Genomic DNA, 22,326 nt, shown 5'->3' on the forward strand with positions numbered 1-22,326 from the left:
CATCACCCATTACTCTATAAAGAGAATAATCCTGAGCAAGTAAAGCAAAATCAAAATCAAAATCCCAACGCCCATTAACCATTAACCATTAGCCATTACCCCAAAGGAGATACTGAAAGCAGAGCAAATAACAACCCTACCGCTCCACATGAACGGCTTGATGCTTCTCACCCACAGTCTCATCAATAGCATGAGAGCCCATAACAGCCTCCTCATCTTTATTGTCCGGACTGTCAAGACCGACATCGCTCTCACCGATTTTATCCACGGTGTTAGTATACGACGGAACAAAGTTCACAGCAACAGCGTAAGTCCAAGCGACGACCATGAACTACAACCAGCATTAGCCACCGACTCAACAACACAAACAAGCGTCAAAAAGAAATCCAAGAGCAGAACATACCATAGTCGGAACAATAAACGCGAACCCCGTATTATTACGCACATCAGCCACATGACCGAGAATAGGCGGCACGACAGCACCTCCACAAACACCACCAACAATAAACCCCGAGCCGCGCTTATAATGGCGTCCGAGGCCACGGATACCCAGCGCCATGATTGTCGGGAAGCAAACGGACTCAAAGAAGAGCGTCATGAACAACATAGCAAGACCGACCTGCTTCGTCTGCGTCACCGACGCAGCAAGGAAAGCTACCGTGCACGACAAATACACGAGGAAGACCCACCGCGCCCGTACAAACTTCATAATCCCCGAGCCGAGGAAACGGCCGACTGCGAACGCGCCCTGCGCGCCGGCGAGATACTTCGCTGCTGTGGCACTCGACGTGCCCGGCCAAGTATCCTTGACGTAGTTGATAAAGTAGCCCGCGATAGCGACTGAAGAAAGAGTCAGCTTGTTGGAAGAACGGAGGAAGTATAAGATGAAACAGGGATGGAAACGTACCCTGCGCTCCTGTATACGTGAACTGCGCTAAGGTCGCATGGAACAGCTTGTACTGTTTCCAGAACGGCTTATCTTGCTCATCTACATGCGTCTGCGCAACCTGGAAGGCCATATCCTCGTCCGTGACTTCGGGGATATTGGATAGGAAGAATACACCGGCGAGCAAGAAGACGAAGATGCCGATGGCGAGGTATACCCACTGCACGCGCTGTAGGGCTGATACATCGTCCTCTGTCTCTGAGAAGAAGACATAAGAGCCCAGGACTGGGCCGACGACTGTGCCGATGGCGTTGAAGGCCTGGGCGAAGTTGATTCTGATTTCAGAGTAGCGGGGCGGACCGCAGACTGGACAAATGCAAGGAGAGGTCAATACCTATGCGTGACTCTGTGTGGAATGTATGAGTGTCTTACCGGTTAGGTAGGGATTAGCTGCTGTCTCAAGAGACCCCAGTCCCGATCCAATGACGAATGTGGCACCGCAGAAGCCGCCGAAGGATTGGTTTAGCCCTGCGGGCCACATGCACAGGGCTCCAATGCCGTATAGGCACAGACCGAAGATGAAGACAGTCTTGTAGCCGTAGTTGCGCAGGATCCAGTTTGCGTAGCCGAGGGAGGCTAGGGGGTATGCGCTGGGTTTTGTTAGAGTGGGGGTTTTTTTTAATAATATATGTGGTGTTACGGATAAATGCCATACCCAAAGTAGGCTGCTTGAAGACCAGCTGAGCGGCCTCGGTCGATATGTAGGGTTTTCTGGAAATGCGAGTTGAGGGTGTCCAGCAAACCATACGCAAAACCCTAATTGAAGACTTAACAGGAGGATTCTCTATGAACAAAATACAGTAACATACCCATAAGAAGAACAAGGTCGTGACTAGAGTCAAGGGCCACAGACTCTGTCGTAGAGTTAAAGTAGCGGCAGAAGTAGTCGCCCGATTATCAACACGCAAGCCCGAACGGCTTTTGAGGAATTCCTTGACGCCCATTCTTAAATATAGAAAGGACAATAGCAAAGACAATAGCAAAGACAAAGACGAAGAAAACAAAGGATCAAAGGGACCAAAGGGGGTATTTAAAAGAAAAACAAAACAAAAAGTGACGGTCTGATTTTCTCCGCAAACTCCACACTTTTCCCCCAGTCCGGGGAAACACCCAGACGATCCCTGGGGAAAGACCAGCAATATCCAATCACGACTCACAACACGGAGTTGCACCGAGGATCAAAGGTAACTATGATCTATTTCCCCTGTGGTCTAATCAGAAACCCCCGCTTTAGACCCTGGCAAGGTGGCGTCAGGGTTGCATGGGTTGTTTCGACGCTATTCATCTTTGGGATATGCGGGATGCCATTCCGGTGGTCTGACGGGTTATTCTCTCCCGTGTCTGGTGGAATACTACTCCGACTCCGAGCTTGGTATAGTCTTACCATACCCTAAACAGTACTATGGAGGATGGCATCCTAGGAACTATCACGCATCATTCTATTATAGTTCCAGGCTACGGGCTACGGGCTACGGGCTACAAGCTAACACATGACAATTTGTACTTTGATGGCCGTAGATAAGAGCCGTGTCTATAACAGGAACACCAATTAGAGCCGGATCACATCATTCATCGTTCTCATTCCAGGTTGGGAAGGGATCACGGTCCTCCAAACTAGACGAGGACGTGGAAGTCAGGGGACACACAGGGCAAGATCGACTCGTCCTCAGATAAATATGGGGTTTCTACCAAGACCCAAGTACATATTGTCCTACTGTCCACAAGTGCAACAATCAAAGGTTGAAATCTTTCATTCAGGGTGATCTATGGGCATCCATGATAGCATGTCATAAGTATGCCACGCACTCTCATATTCACTGCGTGACAAATATCCAGCCAATCAGAACCAGGCATAATCTATCTCTATTACATGCCGGTTAGCTCCTACTCGGGCAGATATCGGCGAAAGTACGGCCATATTTAGGCTTTCGCCAACATGGCCCTATCCTTTATGCCCGCTTGGGCTTACCCACGGCGCCGTTCTGGGCGACCGGGTTAACGGCTTTCGTGTTGTAGAGACGACGCTCGGCAAACTTAAGGACCTCGTCGATCAAGCTAGGAGTGTGGGTTAGTAGGATAGTCTCTCAAGGTTAAAGCAGAAACAGGCACTTACATCACAGGCGCACTAATCACCAATACTGCCTGCCATTCATTCCAGTCCATAGGCAGAATTGAGAACAGGTTCTGCAGGAAGGGAATGTAGAGGATGGCAAAGTGAAGGAGCATGGATAGAGTGATGGCGTAGATAAGCATGGGGTTGTTGCCCAGGAAGAAAGTCAGGAGGGACTCGCTGGAGGACAGCGCGTTCATGGCGTTGAGCATCTCAATCACCACGAGGATGGAAAGAGACACGGTGGAGGCAGACTTGCCCATGTCGTTGCTGAACATTTCGCAGCCAATCTCGGGGAACTGGGCCGCGCACTTGTGGTAGTGAGACTAAATTTACCATGTGAGTAACACAATATTAATACCTGGAAACATCATAAACTTACCAGTTGCCAGAAAGAGATGCCAGGTCCATCGGGGTTGTAGACAAACCACCAGACGTAACCAAAGACGGTGGCAGCACCAACGTAGATACCGACAACCATGTAACGGAACAACAACCAGCCGCCGACAAGGGCCTCGTCGCGACGGCGGGGAGGACGGTTCATCACATCGTGGTCCGGAGGGTTGAAGGACAGAGCAGTGGCGGGCAGACCGTCGGTGACAAGGTTAACCCACAACAGCTGAACGGGAATCAGAGCCTCGGGCATGCCAAGGGCAGCAGTCAAGAAGATAGAAACGACCTCTCCAATGTTGGAAGAAATCAAGTAGCGGATGAACTGTTGAGTGTTGCTGTAGATAGAACGACCTTCCTCGACGGCGACGGTGATGGTAGCGAAGTTGTCATCAGCCAAGACCATATCAGAGGCCATCTTGGCGACATCGGTTCCGGTGCCCATAGCCACACCAATGTCGGCCTTCTTGAGAGCGGGAGCGTCATTGACACCGTCACCGGTCATAGCGACGACGTGGTTCAAAGACTGGAGGAGATCAACAAGCTTGGACTTGTGGCTAGGCTCAGTGCGCGAGAAAAGAGAAGCGGTCTGCACGGCCTTCACCTGTTCACTTTCACTGAGACTGTCGAATTCACGGCCCGTGTAGCTCTTGCCAGTAAGATCCTCGTCGGCGCCGAACACACCAATTGAGCGACAGATAGACTCGGCGGTATTGCGGTTATCACCGGTGATGACAATAACACGGATTCCGGCGGCGTGGCACTTCTTGATAGAACCAGCAACCTCAGGACGAGGGGGGTCCAACATTCCGACAAGACCAATGAGAGTCATGTTCTGTTCCAGCTTGGTGTAGTCTTCGGTGGTGGTGGCGTTATTCAGGAGGGGGTTTCCAGAGATACCGTCAACACTTGCGATGGCCATGACACGGAGACCACGGTTACCATACTCAACAACTTCGTCGGAGAGAAGGTTCAAGTGGTTCTGGGTCACAGGAACGCGAGATCCATTGGCGCCTTGAATAACGTGCGAGCAGCGGTCCAGGATGCTTTCAGGGGCACCCTTGACGAGCAACTTTTGTTCCTTGCCCTCACCAACGAGAACAGACATACTCTTGCGGTCACGGGAGAACTCATAGGTGGCCTTGAGGGGAAGACGGGACTCGTAGTGAGCGCTGGCGGCATGCAATCTTTCGGATGCAGGGAGACGATAAATCTTCTGGTTCAGGGCGATGTCGGTAGATCCAATTTTCTCAACCAGAGTACGCAGGGCTCCCTCGGTGGGCTCACCGATGCTGGAGATGACTCCGCTCTTAGCATCGTAGGAAAGAGTAGCGGCGTTGCAAAGGGCAGTGACCTCGGCCAATTGTGCGACAGTCGATGAAGAAACAGCCAAGTTCTCGACAACCTTGCCATTCTGAGTGAGCTTGCCCTCGGGAGTGAAAGTAGTGCCTTCGACGTCGATTTCCTCGAGGCCAGTGCCAGAGCTGGTCAGGTAAACAATCTTCTCGACGCTCATCTGGTTAGTGGTCAATGTTCCGGTCTTGTCAGAGCAAATCACGCTGCAGCTGCCAAGGGTTTCGACGGAGGGAAGAGACCGGACAACTGCGTTCTTTTGAGCCATCTTGCGGGTACCCAGAGCCAGACAGGTGGTAATGACCACTGCCAGACCCTCCGGAATAGCCGCCACACCAAGAGAGACAGCAATTTTCAGATAGTAGATAGCACCCTTGGTCCAGCCACCGAACGCGGGGTCGTTGAAGTTCTCGTAGTTGATAACCCAAACCAGGACACAGATGATGGTAATAACCTTGGCGAGCATGTCACCAAAGTCGTTCAGCTTCTTCTTCAAAGGGGTCGGTTGGGAGATCTGCGAAGTGATGCTCTCGTGGATATCTCCAATGGCAGTCGAGCCACCGGTCAACACGACCAGAGCCGTAGCGTGACCGTTGACAACAGTGGTACCAGAGAAAAGCATGTTGATCTGGTCCTGCTTGACGGCCTGCTCATCCTTAATAGCCCGGGTCTCCTTTGCAACACTTTCACTCTCGCCAGTCAGAATAGCCTGGTCGACGCGGAAGCTGTTGCTGTGAACGGCGAGCAGTCGGCAGTCGGCGGGGATACGGTCACCGACAGCAATTTGGATCACATCTCCGGGAACCAAATCTTCGGCCTTGACCTTTCGCGTCATTCCATCCCGGATGACCTTGGCCTCGTTGGCCGAATATTCCTGGAGAGCTGAAATTGCCTTTTCAGCGCTACTTTCTTGAGTCACTCCGACCACGGCATTGAGGATAAGGATAGTAAGGATCTGTGAAAAAAAGCATTCCTTGGTCAGCAAAATAGAACACATAGGTATGCAGATGGAATGTGGAATATCCAGGCACTTACAACAGCGGGGTCCACGAATGCGGTCCAATCGTCACTCTCTTCAAAGAGAGCTAGCACAAAAGACACGGCGGCCGAGCCAAGGAGGATAAGAACCAATTGGTCCTTGAATTGTTCCAAAATCAGCTCCCACATGGGAGTCGGGGGTTCTTCCGCAAGGGCTAAGTAAACAGCAGATGTCAGTTCTGGGAATGTCATCATTCTGCAGCGGAGTGTGTACTAACCGTTCGGTCCATACTGTTGTCTGGATTTCAAGACCGCGTTCTGCGACAGACCGGTCTGCTCCGACACCTTGAAGTGCTCCAGCGACTCCGCTGGAGTACGGAGAAAGGCGTTCTCCATGATCGCGACACCCTCAACGGCAATAGGCAGGATCAATTGCGATAGCCGTAGAGGTGAAGAATAATAGTTGGGGTAAACAAGGAAAAAAAAGATGGGTTCCTGTTTTTAAGATAGGTACATGCCCGGTGTAACACAGAGTTAAGAGAAGCAGCCCAAAGCGAGGGACAAGGTGATATTAAAAAGAAGAAGACCAAAAGCAAATGAAGATCGACCAAATCGGGGAACCTCCAGTGGGGGAAGTCAACGTGTTCTCATCCATTTGATTCCAGGGGCTGAGTAAGCATGGGCCTTGCCCAGGTGGGGCTGCCCCGGGGGAGTCTACAGGGCTGAAGGCGGGTCTGCAATTCTCCGCTTTGGTTTCTTTTCTTTTTCTTCTATTCTGTCTTTGATTAAGTATGTAAGGTACTAGAAGTACTTGATACTTGATACTTGATACTTTCAATGTTGACTAACTTTGGCATAGTTAGTCTCTTACTATACTATTCTCTCTTTGAGTAAATTGGAGCAAGAGCCTCTTGCAGGGCTTCAACGTCATGCCAATTCCCAGCTTGATTGACTTATGGGGCGTCTCTAGGCTGCATCGTTTTTTGCCTATCAGATAGTCTCTGTGGGTAATCTCTTCTCTTGGCCAATTCCCAAACAAAATGGGTATCCAATCTTCTAAATCGACCTAATCGACTCCTCACTACTAGTGTGATGTAGGTTGGCTCTGCGCCATGACCACGACGTACTCAGTCCACTTGTGGTTGGGAATTGCTTTATTCCCTGGGCCGAGATCTTCAAGGCTAAAGCACAGTCCCTGCTAGATGCGTGAAGTGTGGCATCTCCATAAGCACGCTAACATACCCTTGCCTATAGGGCTGACGCAGAAGTCCATGTTGCATCATCACTTACCTATTGATCATCTATTCCACCCTCAGTGGTTTGCCCTTTAGACAAATACCAATATCCAATCGATTGATATCTCTGTCGCTTGATCTCCTTATCTTGTCTCCAAGTTAGCCACATGCTCATTCCAAGCCACTTTTGGCTGCCAATCTTAGGAGGAAAATGAAATCAGCAAGTCTCTGAAAGTTTGCTGTGCATTCACCGACTAACTGGGCGATATGATTAATCCGATTTCTGACTTTGCGGGATTGGAATAATCAACATACGAACATAAGACTACATAGACAAGAAACTAAGTGTAGCCACCTCTTGCTCCTTTTTTGAGTGCCCCTTTACATGTCCATTATATTTTTTTGTATCTTCAAATCGGGTAAAAATAATAATAACAGAATAAGTGATGTCCGAGGTATATATTCCACACTTGTTCGATCCAGGTGTTAGCTTCAGGAATGCATAGTTTGACCGCAAGTTCCCACTCATTGAAAACCTTTAGATGGGGAAAAGAGCACTATATTGTATATGCTTGTTATACTCGTCCATTGAAGAGAAAAGTAGGAAATGTCTGAAGAAAAGCAATGTTAGCATTGACTTGTAATACTTTTAGCCTGTACTATTCTAAACTGTGGAATTGCTTGAATAACATTAGAATGATTGTGATACTTAGACCTAATTTAAGTGGCTGATCAACTAACTACATCATAACCGGGTCTGCTTGTCTGGAAGGTTCCAAGGATTTTTGCAGCATCATCATCATCCGCAGACTTTTATATCGTTGTGCTTTCACTGAAATAGCTAAAAGACAACAAAGAGGCTTAACTACCTTGGCACTACCTCCAGGGCTACTCTACAAATTGCAGGTGTTTCTAGCTGATTATCAGAGGTGACAGTACCGGTCGGAGTCCCTGGCACAAAGTAATATGACCATAGACACACAGAGTAGATACACAGAGGCTAAGTTTAGGTACAAATCAGCTATACAAAGTAGAATCAAGCCAAACGCATATATCATGCTAGTTATTCGATCCACGTGTCCATGTTTCTCCTAAAAGGAGACTTCTGGATACTATGTACCGTCTAATATTAGGAGTACGTGGTCACAAATACGGTCAGATATACCCCACCCCGCCCAAATTAATTACTTATTAGGGGGATCGACGGTAAAATGAATACTGGGCCGCGGCCCAAGTACTGGAGTACTTCCACAAAGCGGTGCCACAATAGGGGGAACTAGGTACCGGGTACAAGAGAACAGCGTATTATTGTTATGATTCGAATCCCCCCAACTCACTTCACTCCATCTCTCTCCCCCCCCCCACTTGGTCGTCTCTTACCCATCTTCTCCTTCTGCATCTCGCGCTTCCTATCTCTTTATTTTAAATCTCAAGTTCCAACCACCCATCTCGATTCAATTTCACAATGGGTTCTGAGGTACGTTGTTGTCCCCTTCTATCGGGCGCTCTCTTGAGTTGTCACCGCCATCGCAATCCCACATTCCCATCCTCATCTGAGCTCACCCCCATCTGGAATTTTTGTCGATAAGAACTGGGCTAACAAATATCGTAACCATGCAGCGTGAGAAGTATGTCCATCGTCGCCCCTATCCCTGAAACCCCATGACCCGGCATGACTGACCCCCTCACCAGCAAGACGTTCCTCGCGCGGCTTTGCGAGCAGGCCGAGCGCTACGATGGTAAGTTGGCTTGCGACGGTTTGGCTGGACGTGTATACTGACGTGTCGCTCTTCGCTTTTCAGAAATGGTCACCTTCATGAAGGTTCGTCGCACCCCCTCGTGTTGTTTACTGGGTATCCATGCTAACCGCCAAACAGGAAGTCGCTAACGTATGACACCATCTTTTCCCATCATCTTCGGGACTACTTTGGGAGTATCTGCGATTAACACATATTTAGATTGGCGGCGAGCTCACTGTCGACGAGCGTAACCTGCTTTCCGTCGCCTACAAGAACGTGGTCGGCACCCGCCGTGCCTCCTGGCGCATCATTTCCTCCATCGAGCAGAAGGAGGAAAACAAGGGCTCTGATGAGCACGTCGGCATCATCCGCGACTACCGCCAGAAGATCGAAACCGAGCTGGAGCAGGTGTGCCAGGATGTGCTTGATGTTCTTGATGAGGCTCTCATCCCCAAGGCCGAGACTGGAGAGTCCAAGGTCTTCTACTACAAGATGTGGGTTACACTCTAACCAACTTTACTTTGGAGACTCCTCGTCTTGTGACATTGTGCTGACTTTGTAAACAGGAAGGGCGATTACCACCGCTACCTCGCCGAGTTCGCTTCCGGCCCCAAGCGCAAGGGTGCCGCCACCGCTGCCCACGAGGCCTACAAGGTAAATAACTCTCATTTCGGCTTATTGTCATAGGCCTTCTCTCTATTTGCAATGAACAATTGTTGATCGTGTCACAGAACGCCACCGACGTTGCCCAGACCGAACTCACCCCCACTCACCCTATCCGCCTGGGTCTTGCCCTGAACTTCTCCGTTTTCTACTACGAGATCCTCAACTCGCCTGATCGTGCTTGCCACCTTGCAAAGCAGGCATTCGACGATGCCATTGCAGAGCTCGACTCGCTCTCCGAGGAAAGTTACCGTGACAGCACCTTGATCATGCAGCTGCTGCGCGACAACCTTACCCTCTGGACCTCATCTGAGGGCACCGAGGGCGAGAGTGCCGCCAAGGAGGAGAAGTCTGAGGAGGAGACCGCTGCTCCTGTTTCCGCTGCCACCGAGGCCGCTGCTCCCGCCGAGGAGAAGCCCGAGGAGGCTAAGCCCGCCGAGACTGAAGCCTAAAGGAGCAATATTAGGGGTCGCGACGAGCCGTATGCCGTTTGGTAGGGTGGGCGTTCGCATTTATTCCTGGACGTGGTTATGCAAGTCGCTTCTTTGTTTTCACTGCAGCGCTGGGTTGGACCGGCAAATATCTTGCACGTCTTCGGGACCGTGTGGGTCGGCCGGCGGAGTTTGATATTCGGTTGACGCGAGCGGAAAAGGGGCTGAGTGGAAATTTCTCTCTCTTTTATTGTCTCTATTCCCACTCCAGCACGTTTCAATGTGTTTATTTTCCATTCCACTCCGAGCTTCTTTACTTGACATGCACCCTGTGTTGGGTTGCTTGCGTAGCCAATGATTCCCCTTTTACCAGTATTCATGACTGAAGTATGAACCTATAGAGTAAACCTAGTTATTCCTTTGCACAGACTTGCCTATTTATTAGTCCCAAAAGCCTTGACGAACAACACTGCAAGAGATCTACAGATGAGCATGTGCATTTAACATTTCGAACGTTAACCAAATCCCCACTATATTCCCTCAGTAGTGCTATTGCCTACTCGAAGCTACCACCATCAAGTCAGACATATCTAAGGACACCATCAACCTTCAAAACAAAGACACAAGCACGTCCGACAATTCCAAACAAGCAAACAAACGCCACAGAAGACGCCATCCCATCAAGCGCCAAAGATGTAGAACTAACACAATTGGGGACCAACATCCCTCGAACGATTCGCCTGAGCCAAAAGCCGGACAGCAACATCACCAGGGCAATGAGGCTCTAACAACCCCCAACCCGCTATCTCCCATCCTCGAAGCGAAATCAACCAAAACACCCCTCTTCCCACCAACCAAGAGCAACCAATCGAAACCGGACGTGTTGAGCGCCACAGGAGGGGTCCGGGCACTTGCTAAAATATGACAGCTGAGCAGGTGGGCATCGGATTACATGCAATGCATGTTGCAATCTTGGTGTGGTGACAGGAGGGCGGGGGAATGCCACGAGGGCGATGCGGTAGTGTTGGCAAATGGTGGCTGGGGGGTTGATGAGGTGGTCTCTCGTACTGCGATTGGTTTTGTTAGTTGATCCATCCTTGTATGTGTGTATATCTCTCTTTGTGGTGTATGTAGTCTGGCAAGGTTTGTTGCACTTAGGATTGCACTAAGTTTGTGCCTGGGGCGAGTAAGATGAGTGTTATAGGGAGTAGGTGTGTTTTTGGATGTCCAAGTGTGGATTGCATAGGACACGAATATTAACTTCGTTCTGATATAGACCCGAATTCATCAACCTTTGCTCAATACGACGTAATATCAACCCTTGACGATTCACTTGATAGTATCAGACTCATGCACTGGGATCCGCTCCCCTGGATTCCGACTCGTCCAGCAAACTATCCGCTGTGGATTTCAGAGATCGGATAGAGGACAAACATACTCATACGAGACGTAAAGGTGGGAAGAAACAAGCCCGGGTGCACAATGCCTGCATCCGTTATCGAATCAATTGAGGAGTATATGTCTAGGATTGCCGCGCGTCAAACAACTCGAGAGAAGATCTTGGGCCATCTGGACAGCGACTTTGACTTTTGTCGGTCCGAGAGCCTCATAGCAGGGCTCTTAAGGGTCCTGTTTGTTTGCTTCGTTCTTGGCAACAGCTGGGATGAATGCAAGTTGTTGTCGATCTCTTCTAGTACCTGTGAGAATCGAAGACGAGGGGGAAGTCCGAGAGTACCATAGCGACGGTAAATGGCTTCAATCATATTCCAAGAAATGGTTAGCAGAACATGTACCTTGAAGAGACCATATGCAGGTCTATTTTGGTGCCATGCAAATGAAGTGAAGTATGTACGTCAATGTGCATATCCAGGGTTTCCCGGGCATTTCCTACCTAGGTATATACATGCATCTATTAGGTAGACACTGCCACATGACCAAGCCAGCGAATCCTAGCTCGTTGCATACATATGTATGTAGTATGCATGGCTATATCACTTTGTTATACGGACCCTATCATGCAAGTATAGATTGGGCAGATGTATTGGGGTTAGAATCTCGTCTGGAAAACCTTTCTCGATTGCCTCCTGAGCTGTATCCAACTCCATGCTATCGGGATATCCCAAAGATTCCCGGGATGTATGAGGTAAAAGCAATGCATATAGTCAATTCCGCTTCTTTTTGCAATGGGCGATATAAATGCGACGCCAACACTCCATCTTGAGCAGGCTTTTATCCGAGCAAAGCAACGAAAGAAAAATCCAATCCACTCCAAATACCCCCAAAATCCCAAATAATGTCAATCCCACAACCCCTCCCCCTCGAACCAAACGCCCTCTACATCCTCCTCCTCGACTTAGGCGGCAGCTGCCTCCTCGAATGGAAAGTATACCTCGCCTCAACACGCACAACCGGCCAAACCTTCCACATAACCAACGAGGCAGGCCCAGTAACCTGGCAATACAAAAGTGAAGCGGTGTACAACATAGCAAGCAACACGCGAGTGGTGCTGGCGCTGCAAATTGGCGTCGTCGGGCCCGTGCTGCACGCCGCGCTGGGGACACGTCTGGCACTCGTCCCGCTGGCGCTGTACTCGGCTAGATTTCGGGAGGGCCTTTGCTGCCGCGTGTGGGTACAGGAGGTGCCTTTTGCGTTGGATGATGAGGGTTATCTTGGTCTTGCCAGGAGTGTTGTGGATATCGAGCATGAGGCTAGACAGCTTGGGATGCTTAATAAAAGTTGGGGGACTAGGTCGGTGGTTAGGAGTAGGGGGTTTGTTGGTTAGGTCTTAATTGTAATGGTTAGCTGTGGAGGTTAGGGTTCATGTATGTGAGGTCATATAATAATCGGAATGGATTGGGTCTTTCTATGGTTTACTTGTGCCCAAGCATTTGAGATAGATGGGGATGTACAGAGCGAGGTTTGGGAGAAAGGAAAAAAAAAAGAAGGGGTAACATTGGACCCAGCAGAAATAACCTGCATATAGGTGAGGGAGAGGTAAAAGATATAGATCTTCCTTAAAGATGCATATTTTCAAGGATTAAAATCCAGGGGAAAGCAAAAGCGAAGCAATTCAAATGGAGACTAGTCGTCCGTATTCACATTCACATAAAGTCATCATCCCCAAGATCATCACCATCCTCGTAGTTGTTGTTATCGACCTGGGGGTTGCGGCTAGCATTTAGAGAGATCTTGGTCTTTGCCGCCTTGGACTTCTTGCTGCCCTTGTCAGAAGCACGCTCCTCGCGCATCTTCTCGTTGGAAGCAGTAGTGAGAGCACTAGCAATCTTCTTGATCTCAGCACTAGGCAACTCCTTCACAAGCTTACGGGTGAAGTCCTGCGCCCAGAGAGAGTAGTGGGGCTTCTTGGAGTGCAGGGTGAGGAGCGGCACAAGTGTCTCGGACAGACGGGTGAACTGGTCCTTGGTGACGGGGTTGAACAGCGGCATGGCGGACAGATCGATGGACTTGGTAGGGTCGGCTGAGTCGCTGACAACGACGGCCTTGGGTGCGCCCTTGTTGGGCTTGACATCAACAGCGCCGAAAAGATCCTCGGCGTGGGCAAGATCGGCTTCCTGCTCGGTCTTGCGCAGACGAGCGCGGCGGTCTGCGTCGTCCTCGCTGTCGGACTCGCCGCTGCCCTCCTCGCGTCGGCGCTGCTCCCGGAGTTCCTCTATCCGCTGGGCTTTGCTCTTCTTGTTGGCGGCGGCGGTGGCCTTGGCCTTGGCTTCGGCTTCGGCGGCCTTCTTGACCTTCTCGCGCTCTACCTCGGAATCTTCGGCGGCATCCCATGAGTCAAGGACCTATCATTCGGGTTTTGTTAGTTTTTGCACTTGGCGCGAAAGCGAGGGCCCTGCTGGACAGGCTCGAAGTTGTGTTGCCTTACATCTTCTTCCTCTTCATCGTCGAAGCGGCGGCGGGGCGCAGCAACAATAGGAGGAGGCGCGGAGCTCTCCTCTTCTTCTTCGTCTGTGTGAGATCAAAGGATTAGCAACAGCAACATGGAGCAGAACACGAGCTAAGTAATTGTGGCAATCACTATAGAAGGCGATGATACAAGGATAATAACATACCCCACTTAGAAGGCGGCATTTTGAGCAATCTAAAAACCTCGTTGATATGGAAATAAATGAAAGAACGTAATGCGCTATACGCAAGGCCAAAAGGAACAAGCCAACACAATCGGACCCAGCAAAGGATGGAGGGGCGAGGGCAAATTTTATGTGGGACACACTTATCGTCCCCAGGTGGGATGTGCACGTGATCTCGGGCATCCAATGCCCGATGAGCATGATCTTTCCAAGGTTGTTCATGGATTACTCTTTACTTATTTTCTAACTTATCAAGTGGTGGAAATTTGTTTTCATTGAAAAAGATCCTATTAAATTCATAATCATCATGGGCGATGGTTCCGTAGATCATCAAACCATCGTTTTTGATGGGCCCTCATCAGGCCCGATCTATGCTGCCAAAAGGCTGCATTTACAGGTTGACAGCAGTGCGGAAATTCTCGCCAGCGTAGATAGCGTTGGCACCAAGCTCCTCCTCAATACGGAGGATCTGGTTAAGCTTGGCAAGACGCTCGGAACGGGCAGGGGCACCGGTCTTGATCTGGCCGGCGCGGAGGCCAACGGCAATGTCAGCAATGGTGACATCCTCGGTCTCACCGGAGCGGTGGGAGACCATGACACCCCAGCCGTCGGCGTAAGAGTCCTTGGCAGCCTGGATAGACTCGGTCAAGGTACCAATCTGGTTGACCTTCAGGAGAAGGGAGTTGCAGGACTTGAGCTCAATGGCCTTCTTGATGCGCAGAGGGTTGGTGACAGTCAGGTCATCACCGACAATCTGGAAGTCGGAGGTCTTGTAGAAGTAGCTCCAGGCCTCCCAGTCGTCCTCAGCGAAGGGGTCCTCGATGGAGACAATGGGGTACTTGGCAGCGAGGGACTTGTAGAGGTCGGCAAGCTGCTCGTAGGTGAGCCACTTGGTGGGGTCGCTCTCGGGGTTCTTGAAGTCAAGATCGTACTTCTTGGCATCCTCCTTGTAGAACTCGCTGGAGGCAACATCCATGGCAATCTTGATCTGGCCAGTGTAACCAGCCTGCTCAATGGCATCGGTGATCAGATCCAGGGCCTCCTCGGCTGTCTGAATATCAGGAGCGACACCACCCTCGTCACCGACGTTACCGGCGGACTGACCGTACTTCTTCTTGGCGAGAGTCTTGAGCTTCTGGTAGACCTCGGAACCCTGGCGGAGGGCCTCGGAGAAAGTGGGAGCAGTGCTAATTTCGGTCAGTTTATAGTTGCAATGCATTTGGAGGCTGGAAGACCTACTCGGGGACAATCATGAACTCCTGGAAGGCGAGACGGCCACCGGCGTGGGAGCCACCGTTCAGGACGTTCTGGAAGGGAACGGGCAGGACGAAGGGCTTCTTGGTTCCGGCCAGGTCGGAGATGTGAGCGTAGAGGGGAACACCCTTCTCAGCGGCAGCAGCCTTGGCAATGGCCAGAGAGACACCGAGGATGGCGTTGGCACCGAGCTTTCCCTTGTTGGGGGTTCCATCGAGCTTGTTCAGGAACTCGTCAACCTTGGCCTGGTCCTTAACATCGATGTTCTCCTTGATGAGGGCGGGGCCAATAACGTCGTTGACGTTCTTGACGGCGTTGAGGACACCTGATTTGAGATGAAGATATCAGTTTCTGGTTACTTGTGATGTCTCAACCGGGTTTATTCACTTACCCTTACCACCCCACTTGGTCTTGTCACCATCGCGGAGCTCAACGGCCTCGTGCTGGCCTAGGAGTCAATGTTAGCAATCTAGTCCTGGTTTCTTTTTTCAATGTCTAGAAAGCAAGGAGGACAAACCAGTGGAGGCACCGGAGGGGACAATGGCGCGGTGAAGGCCGGTCTCGGTGACAACGTCCACCTCAACGGTGGGGTTGCCGCGCGAGTCGTACACGGAGCGAGCGTGGATCTTAGAGATAGGCATGTTGGAATTGGACAGGCTGATTATAGTTTCAGTCAGTTGAAAGAAAGGAGAAAAAGAGGATCTGGGCTGATATATGGCAAAAGCAGCAGGTGACTAACGGCGGGGGGAGGTTCACCGATGACCCAAAAAGATTGGGCGGGAGAGGATAAGAAGGATATGATTTGCTTGGAGAGCTGAACGGGGGGCAAGTTCCTACTACGATCACCGGTAGGTCTTTGGTTGGGTTTCTATTCCTTTCCAGAAGACTTGGTGTATGTAGTAGTAGGGGGGAATGAATATGTGTAGTTGGAGGGGTTGAAGATGGTGTTATGGCGGGGTATATGATGTTATGATGCTATATTCAACTCACCTGTTATAAAATAAGAACAACTTGATAAATAGAAGAAAACCTTCTTACGGAGACACCCGACTATTTAAATACTTTCCCCCAGAGAAACCCCGGGAAAGCTCATTGCTGCTCCGATTCTTTCCAATGCAACAGTGGGGCTCCACGGCCGTTCTCCAGCACTTGCTGGCTGATCCGACCTTATGCGGCCTCTCTAGCTACGAGATCTCCCGTCCCTCGGAAGATATTAGACTATGATGGCATACTGTTCTCCCGATTACACATGCCCTGTTACAGGACGTGGACATCGTACGGCATACCCCTCTACCCCTCCAATGCGCATTTAGTCGAAGCTGTAGATAACTCCTTACTGTTTGGGCTGATGTTACTTTCAGGGCTACATACATTATTCAAACCAATTGAAATGGATGTGATCATCTTACGTAGCATTCATTCCAAGGTTCCAAGGTTCCATTCTGACTTCGACGAAGACAGCAGTTGACGCCTTATTGCTGAGGCCAAGCTATCTCGGACCGTGCTCCGGGATAATGATCTTCCTCTCCGGGCTATTTCCATTATCAATCCAGTACATAATAGCCAAGACTTGGAAGTACATAAAAACGTATCTGTTGTAAAAAGGAGAAGCAGGAACCTCGTCATGATCTTGAGGGTTACCAGTGATGCGACCATCACTGTACCAAGTGGGCAACCTTTCCTTCCCAATGTTATAGCGTACATCGCTGGATGTGGTAACTTGCATGAGATCAACGTCCGTAACCTGCATCCATATGTACATATCCTGTGTACATGTTCGGTACGCAGTATATATATATACATATGTAGTTAGCTAACTCATTGAAGTGGAGTCTGTCGCGCATATCGGTGGTTTAAGGTAACTAGTTACATGTATTCAGAATGACTTGATGCCTGGGAAATCAGGAATAAAATCAGGCATCAAGGCACACTGGAATCAACATAGTGCCTCGATTGAAACATACCCAAGTATTCCAAGGTTGAGATGAAAAGGCATCTCAATGGTGGTCAAGAGGAAGAGGGCTGTGATTAGCAAGTATAAAGGAAATACCAGAAGATATAGGGAATACGTATGTAGAGACCATAGGGAGAAGAAAAGGCCCAGAAGAACCTAAGGTAAAGAGGTTAAACATATGTAGGCTGAATATAAAAAGTAAACCCCTTTCCAAAGTTACCATTAACACATTATCAAGTAATATTTTATACAAGGATACGAGTAGCATCCATGGATGTATTCAACCTCATTGCCTTGTACAGTTCCAGGTGTTCTGCCTTAGGTGTCTAGTGATGACCAAGATTATGACATAAGACAGCTCTGGGTCATGTGATCATCTCTCATGGACGCCGCGCTGGAAGCTGGAAGCTCCCCAGGCAAGGTGCTATCGCCCTTTTCAATCACGATATCCATCCATTTCGCATCCACGACCTTGCACGAAACCCTGAATTCTTATCTGAATTACAGTTCTCCTTTGGCTACCCTCCCCACTCGCCCACACTCGGTGAATCTATCATTCGTCCGTCCTTCATCATGAGCGACCCGGAGCGCGGCCAGGCGCTCGAGGACTATAAAAAGAGCTTGCTCGAGCTACGAGAATGGGAAGCCAAATTGAAAACCCTTCGCTTGGGTATCAAGGATCTTCAAAGAGAGTTTGATGTTTCCGAGGATAACATCAAGGCACTACAAAGTGTTGGTCAGATCATCGGCGAGGTGCTGAAGCAGCTCGACGAAGAGCGATGTAAGTATCTGAAGCTCAAGCTTTTCGCTTCAATGATCGCATCAAGAAGCTAATCCGCTTTGCAGTCATCGTTAAGGCGTCATCGGGTCCTCGATATGTGGTCGGTTGTCGTTCAAAGGTGGATAAGTCCAAGATGAAGCAAGGCACACGTGTGGCTTTGGATATGACAACACTCACCATCATGCGGATGCTGCCGCGTGAGGTTGATCCCATGGTGTACAACATGTCTCTGGAAGATCCAGGGTCCGTCAACTTCGCGGGTATCGGTGGTCTTAACGACCAGATCAGAGAGCTCCGTGAGGTCATCGAACTGCCCCTGAAGAACCCAGAACTCTTCCTCAGAGTTGGAATTAAGCCTCCGAAGGGTGTTCTGCTCTACGGTCCTCCGGGTACTGGTAAGACGCTGCTTGCACGAGCAGTGGCCAGCTCGATAGAGACCAACTTCTTGAAAGGTATGCTCAACCTCTTATAACATTTAACCTGCAATATTTTAACTGGTCTACTCTCGTTAGTTGTATCCTCAGCCATCGTGGATAAATATATCGGTGAATCCGCTCGACTGATCCGAGAGATGTTCGGATACGCCAAAGAACACGAGCCCTGCATTATTTTCATGGACGAGATCGATGCCATTGGTGGACGACGATTCTCAGAGGGTACATCGGCAGATCGAGAAATTCAGCGGACGCTCATGGAGTTGCTGAACCAGCTGGACGGTTTCGACTACTTAGGAAAGACAAAGATCATCATGGCCACCAACCGACCGGATACACTGGACCCTGCTCTGTTGCGTGCCGGTCGTCTGGACCGCAAGATTGAGATTCCTCTCCCCAATGAGGTTGGTCGTCTGGAGATCTTGAAGATCCACACAAGCGGAGTCCAACAGGAAGGTGATATCGACTTTGAGAGTGTAGTCAAGATGAGCGATGGGCTTAATGGTGCTGATCTCCGAAACGTGGTTACTGAAGCGTGAGTGACAACTCCTATGTCATAATATGTCGTAAACTCATTGGCTAACTCTTTACTAGTGGTCTGTTCGCGATCAAGGATTACCGTGACGCTATCAACCAAGATGACTTCAACAAGGCTGTACGGAAGGTGGCAGAGGCGAAGAAGCTGGAGGGCAAGCTTGAGTATCAGAAGCTGTAATTGTATCTACCTTGCGGGGGCTGGTGGCCCACATCATCTGGTGCACGGTTTAGATCTTTATCTTGAAGCGCTAATGCTATGCATTCAACCTTTTTCTTCTATTGTTGATTCAACTCGGTATCTGTAGATCAGGGGGCCTTGGAAACAACAACTTGCTTAATTAACAGTTGAGAAATGTAGCTGCTCCAAGTAGTTAATGAGAGGACGTTGAGTTCGATTTGGAAATAACTCGATGCCCTGGATGTCCATTTTATGTACTTCTTGACTTCATAGTTATGAGGCTGGTTACGCGTACGATGAGATATGATTTGCGAACCCCTAGTGTTACCTCTCTACTTCCCCAGCTTCCTTCAACCTGCCCTTGCCACGTTCTCGATTTTCGCGCAAATTTCGTCTCGAATTGGATTGAATGCTTGTTGCGATACTTGGCTTTTATCTGCCTCAGCATTGCATTGCTCAGGACACGCGGGACAAACTCTCCGCATCTCCGCAGAGAAATTCTTTACGGACCACCAACCCACCAAACACAACTGTATCAGTGCATATTAGCCTTTTTGTTTAAAACCGAAAGCCCGAATTGTCTTTGCGATCGAGACCTGTACATCACGAACGCCCCAGCAAAGGGTTGTACTTCGGTAAGTGTGCGGGTCCTTGTCCATGTCCGAGGGGTCGTCCTCCAGGGCTGGAATCAAACCTGACTAACTGTTGCATTTGAATAGCAAATACGCTTGAATGAACCTTGAACTATTATCTTGATCAACTACAAGCAAAGGCGGATCCTCCGATATCACCTCGACCTCCTCACTCCCATGTGGCGCACTCCCTAATCGCAAGACCGGCAGAGATTCCCCCACGGAACAAGAGACCAGATCCAAGAACACAATGGCCTACCAGCCATCGCGCAGTCCCTTTGCGCCCGCGCAACAAGATGGCCTCTACGGAAACCCTCGTAGCGGGCTTCGCGGATACGGGCTGTCGAACCAGCCCATACCCCTATCCAATAAAGTAAACGGCTACTTCGAAAAGGACCGCACACTACCGTTATACAAAGATAAGCCATTCTTTGCGCCGCGGCGCACAGGTCCTCGAAGGAGATGGAAGCCGTTCCTGAAGGTGCTGGGTGTGTGTACAGTGTTGTTTTTGTTGTATTATAACTTCTACATCCGCACATGGTCAGGGCTACAGTCAAACGATAAGGGGGTGGAATTATGGAAATGGGCCCAGACATTGGAAGACGGGAAACTCTCTGGGGACTTGTCTGACTGGGCTGCGAAACGAGAGAAAGTGCGGGACGCCTTCATCGTCAGTTGGGAAGGATATGAGAAGAACGCATGGGGTAAGTCATACAGCGGCCTTGTGCATTATGACAGCGGCTGACACTGTTATTCAGGATACGATCAATATCGCCCAGTATCGAACGTTAATCAGGAAGACACGAGCGGCGGATTGGGCTGGATGATAGTGGACTCGCTGGACACATTGATGATCATGAATCTGACCTCCAAGGTCCACCGCGCGCGGCAATGGATCTCAACATCGTTGCATTATGATCAGGACCGTGAGGTTAATACGTTCGAGACGACTATTCGCATGCTGGGTGGTTTGCTGTCTGCACACTATCTGTCAACCCAATACCCCAATTTGGCACCCCTCAACGACGATGATGTCGGTGCTGCTGGTGAAGACCTGTACATCGAGAAAGCAGCTGACCTCGCCGAGCGGCTACTCGGGGCTTTTGAATCTCCAAGCGGTATCCCATGGTCGAATGTCAATCTTAACACGTCAGAAGGTGTTGTCGTGCATTTCGACGAGGGGGCCACGTCTATTTCTGAGGCTGGCTCGATACAGCTCGAATTCAAGTACTTGGCCAAGCTGACCGGCGAGGCGGAATATTGGAAGTTGGTTGAGAGAACGATGAAGCTGGTTGACCTGCAAAAGCCGCAGGATGGCCTTGTCCGAACCGCCATCCATCCTGATAGTGGTGCATTCAAAGGAGATGGCATTAGTCTGGGCAATAAGGCAGATTCCTACTATGGTATGTTGATGATACTCGGTGTTCCGTGGTTCTTTTTAAGCTGACTCGCTCCAGAATATCTCATCAAGCAATACCTACAGACCTCGGAACAAGAGCCTGTCTACAAAGAGATGTGGGACGAGGCATTGAGAGGCATCCGCAAGCACCTGGTCTCATTCACCAAGAACTCTCAGCTAATGATTATCGGCGAGCGGCCCCAGGGCCTAGATCAGGAGCTGTCGCCCAGAATGGACCACCTGGTCTGCTTCATGCCCGGAACAATCGCGCTCGGCGCGACCGGTGGCCAGCCCTTGTCCCAAGCCCGAAAGTCAGCGGATTGGACTCAACAGCGCGAGGACGAGATTCTCATGTCCAGAGAATTAATGAAGACCTGCTGGGCAATGCACCAGGCAACGGCAACCGGCCTTGCAGCCGAGATCTCCCACTTCGTTCTAGACTCACCGCCAGTGATGATGGCAGACAAATACCCAGATCCAGTGACGAACCCCAACCGCGCATCCAAGCCCGAGGCACTGCGCGGAATTTCCCAGCCCCTAGAGGCGCAAAGCGATGCGTCTGAGCCCTGGCGCGCAGACATCGACATCCGCCGCAACGACCGCCCCAACCTACAACGCCCGGAAACAGTCGAATCCCTCTTCTATCTCTACCGTATTACCGGCGACGACATCTACCGCCAGTGGGGCTGGGAGATTTTCAAGTCTTTCATCAAACACACAGCCGTGGTCGAGAAGAAGAGTACCTCCCGTATTCCTACATCAACCAACACAGCACCCGTTTTCCGTATCAAGGGCTTTACATCGCTCGGAAACGCGGATGCAGTCCCTTCATACAAGCGCGATAACATGGAGAGCTATTGGATGGCTGAGACGCTCAAGTATTTCTACTTGTTGTTCTCGGATCGTGATTTCATCTCGCTGGAGGATCATGTTTTCAATACTGAGGCCCATCCATTCCCGCGGTTTAAGCCTAGCGGGGATCTTAAGACGGGGTGGGAGAGGGCGCCCAGGCAGTAGATTTGCTGGTTGCTCTGTTCTAATGGAGCCTTGGTTGGCTATGACTTTGATGTCTCTTATATGTTCTGTACAGCGCGCTTTTTTCCGTGCTTTTTTGTTTGCCCTCCAGGGAAACCTAGATTTGTATACCAACCTTGTACATGGCTGATTTCACCTTTCAGTAAGCAATACTTCTTGTTCAGTAAAATATAGAGATAGCATTTCCTA

The 22,326-nt window shown here is 50.0% G+C and overlaps 8 protein-coding genes across 8 annotated transcripts; 4 read left to right on the plus strand and 4 right to left on the minus strand.

The window, feature by feature from the left end:
- Positions 1 to 35: 35 nt before the first annotated feature.
- N7471_004192 (putative l-fucose permease) lies at positions 36 to 1,890 on the minus strand (the record flags this gene model as incomplete). Its single annotated transcript, XM_057276911.1, has 6 exons — positions 36 to 331; positions 404 to 840; positions 908 to 1,252; positions 1,319 to 1,536; positions 1,602 to 1,702; positions 1,756 to 1,890. 6 exons carry the CDS (start codon positions 1,888 to 1,890, stop codon positions 137 to 139), a joined length of 1,431 nt encoding a protein of 476 aa, XP_057136521.1. The 3' UTR covers positions 36 to 136.
- Positions 1,891 to 2,895: 1,005 nt separating this feature from the next.
- Positions 2,896 to 6,173, minus strand: N7471_004193 (calcium-transporting ATPase; the record flags this gene model as incomplete). The annotated part of the gene is made up of 5 exons (XM_057276912.1): positions 2,896 to 3,001; positions 3,060 to 3,382; positions 3,439 to 5,754; positions 5,835 to 5,992; positions 6,056 to 6,173. 5 exons carry the CDS (start codon positions 6,171 to 6,173, stop codon positions 2,896 to 2,898), a joined length of 3,021 nt encoding a protein of 1,006 aa, XP_057136522.1.
- A 2,304-nt stretch (positions 6,174 to 8,477) lies between these two features.
- N7471_004194 (14-3-3 adaptor artA-like protein) lies at positions 8,478 to 9,866 on the plus strand (the record flags this gene model as incomplete). Its single annotated transcript, XM_057276913.1, has 8 exons — positions 8,478 to 8,489; positions 8,633 to 8,640; positions 8,705 to 8,751; positions 8,815 to 8,834; positions 8,890 to 8,901; positions 8,971 to 9,245; positions 9,318 to 9,405; positions 9,483 to 9,866. The coding sequence occupies 8 exons, from the start codon at positions 8,478 to 8,480 to the stop codon at positions 9,864 to 9,866; spliced, it is 846 nt and encodes a 281-aa protein (XP_057136523.1).
- Positions 9,867 to 12,138: 2,272 nt separating this feature from the next.
- N7471_004195 (uncharacterized protein) lies at positions 12,139 to 12,627 on the plus strand (the record flags this gene model as incomplete). The annotated part of the gene is made up of 1 exon (XM_057276914.1): positions 12,139 to 12,627. One exon carries the CDS (start codon positions 12,139 to 12,141, stop codon positions 12,625 to 12,627), a length of 489 nt encoding a protein of 162 aa, XP_057136524.1.
- A 319-nt stretch (positions 12,628 to 12,946) lies between these two features.
- N7471_004196 (eukaryotic translation initiation factor 3 subunit J) lies at positions 12,947 to 13,934 on the minus strand (the record flags this gene model as incomplete). The annotated part of the gene is made up of 3 exons (XM_057276915.1): positions 12,947 to 13,645; positions 13,729 to 13,811; positions 13,916 to 13,934. The coding sequence occupies 3 exons, from the start codon at positions 13,932 to 13,934 to the stop codon at positions 12,947 to 12,949; spliced, it is 801 nt and encodes a 266-aa protein (XP_057136525.1).
- Positions 13,935 to 14,172: 238 nt separating this feature from the next.
- Positions 14,173 to 16,174, minus strand: aspf22 (enolase acuN). Its single transcript, XM_057276916.1, has 5 exons — positions 15,927 to 16,174; positions 15,705 to 15,844; positions 15,579 to 15,635; positions 15,173 to 15,512; positions 14,173 to 15,120 (listed from the first exon to the last, which is right to left on the minus strand). Exons 2-5 carry the CDS (start codon positions 15,826 to 15,828, stop codon positions 14,325 to 14,327), a joined length of 1,317 nt encoding a protein of 438 aa, XP_057136526.1. The 5' UTR covers positions 15,829 to 15,844; positions 15,927 to 16,174; the 3' UTR covers positions 14,173 to 14,324.
- Positions 16,175 to 17,714: 1,540 nt separating this feature from the next.
- rpt4 (proteasome regulatory particle base subunit RPT4) lies at positions 17,715 to 19,071 on the plus strand (the record flags this gene model as incomplete). Its single annotated transcript, XM_057276917.1, has 4 exons — positions 17,715 to 17,922; positions 17,988 to 18,374; positions 18,435 to 18,891; positions 18,951 to 19,071. 4 exons carry the CDS (start codon positions 17,715 to 17,717, stop codon positions 19,069 to 19,071), a joined length of 1,173 nt encoding a protein of 390 aa, XP_057136527.1.
- Positions 19,072 to 19,953: 882 nt separating this feature from the next.
- On the plus strand, positions 19,954 to 22,271 carry N7471_004199 (glycoside hydrolase family 47 protein; the record flags this gene model as incomplete). The annotated part of the gene is made up of 3 exons (XM_057276918.1): positions 19,954 to 20,407; positions 20,462 to 21,106; positions 21,161 to 22,271. The coding sequence occupies 3 exons, from the start codon at positions 19,954 to 19,956 to the stop codon at positions 22,117 to 22,119; spliced, it is 2,058 nt and encodes a 685-aa protein (XP_057136528.1). The 3' UTR covers positions 22,120 to 22,271.
- Between the last annotated feature and the right edge of the window lie 55 nt (positions 22,272 to 22,326).

This window comes from Penicillium samsonianum (assembly GCF_028829775.1).
Source record: "Penicillium samsonianum strain IBT 33392 chromosome Unknown utg000003l_segment0_segment0, whole genome shotgun sequence".
Classification (NCBI taxonomy): domain Eukaryota; kingdom Fungi; phylum Ascomycota; class Eurotiomycetes; order Eurotiales; family Aspergillaceae; genus Penicillium; species Penicillium samsonianum.

What these genes read in the sequence shown, in the direction of transcription:
- aspf22 (XM_057276916.1), bottom strand. Translation starts at nt 15,828, where the DNA reads ATGCCTATCTCTAAGATCCACGCTCGCTCCGTGTACGACTCGCGCGGC. An exon ending in CCCCTCCGGTGCCTCCACTG is followed by an intron (nt 15,636 to 15,704) that starts GTTTGTCCTCCT and finishes ATTGACTCCTAG; the next exon opens with GCCAGCACGAGGCCGTTGAG. An exon ending in GAGTTCATGATTGTCCCCGA is followed by an intron (nt 15,121 to 15,172) that starts GTAGGTCTTCCA and finishes GACCGAAATTAG; the next exon opens with CACTGCTCCCACTTTCTCCG.